This window comes from Micropterus salmoides, unplaced genomic scaffold (assembly GCF_014851395.1).
Source record: "Micropterus salmoides isolate LMB-PRFRI ecotype aquatic unplaced genomic scaffold, ASM1485139v1 Ms_hic_scaffold_4, whole genome shotgun sequence".
NCBI lineage: Eukaryota > Metazoa > Chordata > Actinopteri > Centrarchiformes > Centrarchidae > Micropterus > Micropterus salmoides.
The window spans coordinates 25,162,412-25,169,038 of record NW_024043372.1 but is presented as its reverse complement, the minus strand read 5'-3'; the positions used below and the strand labels follow the sequence as shown (position 1 = coordinate 25,169,038).

Here is a 6,627-nt window from a genome sequence, read left to right as displayed (position 1 = left end):
TAAGAAAGCATGATCAAAGCTAAAGATGTGCATCACACCTCCAAGATGACCACTGCCTTGTTAAAGAAGCTGAGGGTAAAAGTGATAGACTGTCGAAGCATGTCTCCAGACCTAAACCGTAATGTGCATCTGTGGGGCATCCTCAAACGGAAGGTGGAGGAGTGCAAGGTCTCTAACATCCACCAGCTCTATGATGTCGTCATGGAGGAGCGGAAGAGGACTCCAGTGGCAACCTGTGAAGCTCTGGTGAACTCCATGCCCAAGAGGGTTAAGGCAGTACTGGAAATTAATGGTGGCCACACAAAATTTGGACACTTAGGCCCAATTTGGACATTTTCACTTAGGGGTGTACTCACTTTTGTTGCCAGTGGTTTAGACATTAATGGCTGTGTGATGTAGTTATACAAGCTGTACACTCATTACTTTACATTGTGTCATCTCAAGTGTCATCTCTTTAGTGTTGTATCAAATATATAATCAAATATTTACAAAAATGTGAGCTCACTTTTGTGAGAGACTGTATAGCGTAGACTGTAGAGAGACTCATATTGTAAGTAATTTATTTAGATTTTCTGTAGCTTTCAGTGGTAGTATTAAAATGGCACTGTGGCAAACAGCAATCCAGTAGAACCACTGTGTCCTTAGATGAGTTATCCATAGTTGTTGCTTTCATTTTCTGTAGCTAGACATAAGCTGCTAGGAAATTGCTTGAATGCTGTCCTTTTATACAAGAAGACTTCTCATGGTTGAGTAGCATTATCTTGATCTTACAGATCTCCAAAATTTGTGGAATAGAGCAAGTTGTCTCTAAACTGTTTTGTCTATATGACATCAGCGTCAGCAAATAATAGTCCACTTCAAAATACGCTGTCTCTCTTTTTGGGCGAAAAGGATATTGGATCACCATGTTAATATTTTAGATAACCATTGATTGATTTCCTCCCTGTTGTTTTACATTTGATTTTTTATGGCTACAAAAATAGCATGGCAGATACCTTGTTGTTTCACTTATTTAGGCTTTAGTACAGCTTCACGTTGACCTGAGTTGTGCACTTGTACATGTTCTTCTCATGCATTACAGGAAAGAAGACATTGAGATGATGATTGGAAACAAAAGCTTCTTCTTCTGACTGTGGTGGAGAGCATATTGGTTCTTCTTCGGCCCCTGCATCATTGTGGTGAGTACTACCTCTCTTTTGTTCTTTCCTTTATATTGTGCTATACAAATACCATATTTGACACACACTTTAAATTCAACAAAACCAAAATTAGCATACATATTTGACATGACAATTTCTGGTTAATAAAGGCAATGTATGCCTGTATTAGTATGATAACTTTGTTTTCTAGGTGATCCTGGTCTGGTCTCTCATAACCTTTGTGTCCCTCGCCTATGGAAATGTCCAGTACCGAGTCTGGGGCTAGGTTCTGGGCTGGTGCATGATTGTGTTCCTCCTCATCTGGATCCATGTTGTCGCTGTGTATAAGCTGCTGAGAGCAAATGTAAATGTAACTACCAGTTCATGGCACCTATCAGTATAGCCTACTGGTATATGCTGATATGTTACATATAACTCCAGTTATACTGTAAGGTGATGATTCTGATTGTGTCAGTGATTCAGAAGGGACACTGTCAAACAAAATGCTAAACTGAATGCTACATGCAGCTCATGGCTTTTATGTGCTTTGAATGTCTTTGCACAGATGTAGACATTTCAACCAGTTAGTCAAAGCTTAACACCCGCATACAATATGATAATGTGGTTATGATTTAGCAGACAGACTGCCACATTAGTTTCCTTTGGAGCTACCCCCTCAAAATTCTGCAGTTATTAGTGAATTTAAGGAGTCACTTAATCACTGTTTTAATGGGAGGTTTGTGTTAAGGTTTTTGTCTTTCTTCTTTTTCTGTTGGATTCAGGACATCGTTAACATACCTAATGGCTACTTTCAGCTTTATGATACTAAATGTCTGTGGCTTCAAGACTGAAATGCTTAGATTGTCTTTCCTCACAGCAGACTCTGAATGTACTGCTTTAAGTGCTTCTCTTGTTATCATTCGTTCAAGAGCTCCATCTGGTGGTCATTTGGCACATAAAGAAATCCATATTCAAGACAGCACATTGTATTCTTTTCTCTACAAATCTTATGTTTGTTGAATTACATTTCCATGTCCCTTTATAATGTATCTCTCACTCCACTTAGTTTCTTACTTTTATCTCTGACCACTCTCCAATTTGGTGTTGCCTTACAATACATAATGGTTCATAGCTCAGTTGTCATTACATGAGTAAAGCCAAAATCTTAAATCCTTGCTGCTCAATAATTCATCTTATTTAATATGATGCTCAAAGTTATTCTGCAAGGGATAACTTAATTTTCCTTCGCTGATTTGTAGTTTATGATTTTACTGACTGAAAACATGTAAGCACATAAAACCAGCAGAGATCTGAAGTTGCTTTGAATGTGATATTTATTCAGTTTAGTTCAGTGACAGGTGTTACAGAGCTGTTGTTGAATGGGCATAGATGGTCTTATGTTACATGATAGTTGACCCAGCTCCTAAATTAAAAACAACCAGTATGAAGTTCAACCATGGATTGTTTAAGCCCAGTTGCAGCACTTGCAGCTGTTATCAAACACCAAGCCGGTAGCACAATGCTGGACGTAGGTAGCTCCCTGGTTGCACTCATAGAATTTATTCTTGCTGGTTGGGTCAGGGTAGACACCATTAGACTTGCCTGCGCAGAAACCAGATCCTGTGCTGCTGCCGCCACCGCTGCTGCCACCACCGCCAGGCTGGGGCTGAGCATGGGCGGTTGGTGTGACTGGAGGCAGGGGGTCAGAACGAGAAGTGCAGGCTGAGGAGAGACACGGAGGAATTAAAAAAATGGAAACAGCCTTATTATGTTTATTATGTGAGGATATGTGAGGATATGTGGTTCATGCATACAAGCTCCAGTTCCCAGTCCGCTCTTGATGGTGTTGATCAGGGGGTATCTTCCCTGGCCACAGAAAGTGCCACTGAAGTCGTCCAGATCCAAACTCCACACCATGGCTCCACCAAAACCGCTCTGCTTCAACCACTGAATCTGTTGAGTGGATGAGAGATGTATGAATATGAATATAATGTATGAATAACCTTCAAACATGAACTTTTGTGGCTGGAATGTAGATAATGAGATAAAACTTCATACCTTAATCTGGAAGCTCTTAACATTGTCATATCCAACCCAGATTCCCTGGTTGTAGGCATATGGCACATCCTGAGGGGCGTCCCAAGCCTGAGTGGCTCCTTGCTTCAGGAAAGTGCAGATCTGATGGGAGGGAGAGATTTAAGTGCATGCACTATGTTGCCCTGTCTTATAGTATATGCATGCACAGATTCAGGAAAAGAAGCACAAACCTCATAGTACGCCCAGAAGCCAGCCTGACGAGTGAAAGTTCCAGCAGGTCCGGGTCCACTGGCAGGAGCTCCCACAGCTGTGTTAGAGGAAGCCAGGCGGAAGGTGTGGCCGTAGGTGGGGAAACCAACCAGCAGCTTCTCAGCTGGGGCACCGTTGCTCTTCCAGTAATTCATAGCATAGTCCTACACATGAGAGCGTACAGGCCAGTGTGAGTATCTGTTTCATAATTACATTTTTATTAATTTACAGCAGGAGCCCTCACTCACCACATTGAAGTAGATCATGGATCCCTGGTCAGCGGGGCCCTTATACAGAGGGCTGTTCTCTCCAACATTTTGCTCCCAAGAACCGTGGAAGTCATAGGTCATGACGTGGAAGTAGTCCAGCACACTGACAAACAGATGATGAGGATTCGTTTTTAGTGATGGCTGTCTTCTGTACAACAAATGTAAGGGTATGTAAAGTTTGCATGTTTCTGCTCATGTACTTACGCTCCAATCTGTGCAATCTGGTATCCAGAGTCGATGGTTCCCTTTCCAGCAGAGACAGCAGCAGTCAGCAACAGACGGGGACGGTTGGTCTTCTTGCCCTCAGCCTCAAAGGCGCTCATCAACTCCTACAGACGGGCAGAGAAAGATTATAACTTGTCTTTTAATGGCATTTGATCACTATTTTTTCAACATATAACCAGTTATACAGGGTCTTCTGGACCGATTTTTTGGCCAAAGTCCTTGTTAAAGTGAATCCTCTCCTATATACAGTGTGGTTTGCAAGTGAGGCAGCTTATCTACTTCCACCTACATCTACATCTACAACTACATATAGAAATTGAATAGCACGTGACCGACCTGGACCAGGACGGTGTAGCGCTGCTTATCCTCAGGTGGGGAGCCACGAGAGCCAGGGTACTCCCAGTCAATATCCAGACCATCAAACTCGTACTGACGCAGGAACTGGATCACACTAGTGATGAAGGTCTGGCGATTGGCAGCAGTGGAAACCATAGCTGTGAACCTGGAGACAGGAAGACAGTCAGAGTGCTTCTACATGTGCCTCGTAGTGAGAGTGTTGATCCTCATTTGATTACTACTTACTTCTGAGTACCAAAGTTCCATCCTCCGATGGCCAGCAGAGTCTTCAGGTTGCTGTTCCTGCAAGCAGCAACAACATCCACTTTTACCTCTCACACTTAATCTATGCATGTGCATGAATGCTTAAATGTATTATTGTGTGTTTTCATGTGTGCTGGAGTCACACTATAGCTATGGGAATTTGTGTGTACTAACTGGTTCTTCAGGGCCTGGAATTCGCCGTAGAGCTTCTCATCGTCCCACTCGTAGGTCTTGATCATGTTGTTGTCCATTCCAGCAAAGGCATAGATGAGGTGGTCACAGAGACATGGGTCAATGTTGGTGGGGAAATACTTGCCTGCTCCAGGACGGTACTGTCCCCAGTTAGTGAAATAACAGGAGAGGATGTAGGATGATCCTGCAACAATACATTTACATTATGTTAACTTAAATACATCTACACATACCACACTAAACAGAGAATGGATAAAGGTTATAATTACCTAGCTGCACATGCAGCAGGAGAGCCAGTCCTGCAGAGAGGGAGAATTAGAGAGGGTGGGGAGAAGGCAGGTTAAGTAGTTAATGAGAATCGATCTGCATTATGCACAAGATGAAATTAAATTTGAATGTGTAGAAACAAAGTTTCAAAAGTTTCTATGAGCTAAGAGCTCAACTTACCAACGCAGATGAGTAGCTTGCCCATGTTGCTTCTGTACAACGAACAGAGGACCAGCAGACTCTTTTATACACCTGGGTTCCTCCCCATATCTGCAAAATCTGTATAATTTGTTTGATGTATTTTAACTACTCTGCAAAATTTAAAAGTCAAACTCAATAATTTGTTTGGTCAAGACCATTATCGCATTGGATTTATGGAAAGTACTGATTACCATCAAGAGTCTTTTGATAATGATATGATCCAATTAAATTAGATATTTTCAAGGTTACTGTTTTTTTTGGTTTACGCTTTGCTTCACATTTCCACCAGGTTTTTCAGTATTATGAGTACATTTATGTTTCATGTTTCAACATTTATAAATAAATGAAATATCCTTTTAATGGAAGTGATTTCAGTCAAACACAAATAGTTCGTGGACAGCAAAATCTGCATTTCACCATTTTCCATTTACACAATTTGATACTGATGTTTACTCAGTTGTCCTTAAGTTCTGCTTCATGCCTTATCACCAGTAGACATGGTTTTACAGCAGTTACTACTGTTAGCCTATCCCCTGAAATGAACTTCGCTGGACGTCATATTGCAATGGAAAGAGGCTTTTGTCCTTTCCTGTCCTTGACTGTGGCTCAGCGGCTTGTTGATTGTAATGCGATGTGGATTGTGAAATGAGTCTTAAACTGGCTGTGCCATCTCTTTAAATCTTCATGAACAGACTCTGACTGATAATGTTTTACACTCAAAGCTGCCATTTATGCTCCATCTGTGAAAGTTAGTTTTAGTATGTTGTTAAATTGGTTAAACATTTGCTCTAAAAAGGCTGATACATTTAAAACCCCAAATTTTAATCTACAAGAAGCATCTGTAATTTAACATTCAGACTGAAACAGTCACATTTTAAAAGGTTTATTTATAAGTTGAAACAGAAAAGTTTTCACGAGGCCCCGGCTGTGAGCTTATGTGAGTGATTGTGGACGTTTGTCTGGAGTGCATTTGGTGAGCATGTTTTATTTGTCTCTGCTTGGCTCACTCTCTCTCTCCAGTCTCAGAGCTGGGGGCGTGTCTGCTACGGGCTCTGCACTCACCTGAAACCCATCCGCAATCAGCACACCTGCTCTGTGTCCCACAATCTGCCACTGCCTAAACTCTGGTCTGCGTTTGGGTCCTCTCTTCCTGAAAACCTGACAAAAGTGCTTTTAAAGTAAAATTAATAACAAGCCTCATCTCCGAATAAGACTAAATCATCTGCATAAAGTAAAGCTCTTCATTTTTAACTGTCCAGATGGAGGTGAATGATTTGAGATTATAATGCAGGATATATTTCAACCTGTCTTTATCCATGCAACATTGACGTGGTCCAATGGGCACCCTGCTTCACATTCATGGTTACATCACACCTGGGAGCTGCCCAGTACAACCACTACCAGTAGTTGCAGTGAAAGTACAGGTATAATGTACACCACCTCTGTTA

The 6,627-nt window shown here is 41.6% G+C and overlaps 1 protein-coding gene across 1 annotated transcript; it reads right to left on the bottom strand.

Annotated features, from left to right (window-relative positions):
• Positions 1-2,455: 2,455 nt before the first annotated feature.
• LOC119885404 (acidic mammalian chitinase-like) lies at positions 2,456-6,125 on the bottom strand. The gene is made up of 11 exons (XM_038695429.1): positions 5,159-6,125; positions 4,981-5,010; positions 4,694-4,895; positions 4,502-4,558; positions 4,256-4,421; positions 3,899-4,023; positions 3,674-3,797; positions 3,407-3,589; positions 3,198-3,317; positions 2,954-3,092; positions 2,456-2,861 (listed from the first exon to the last, which is right to left on the bottom strand). The coding sequence occupies exons 1-11, from the start codon at positions 5,181-5,183 to the stop codon at positions 2,605-2,607; spliced, it is 1,428 nt and encodes a 475-aa protein (XP_038551357.1). The 5' UTR covers positions 5,184-6,125; the 3' UTR covers positions 2,456-2,604.
• Positions 6,126-6,627: the final 502 nt, after the last annotated feature.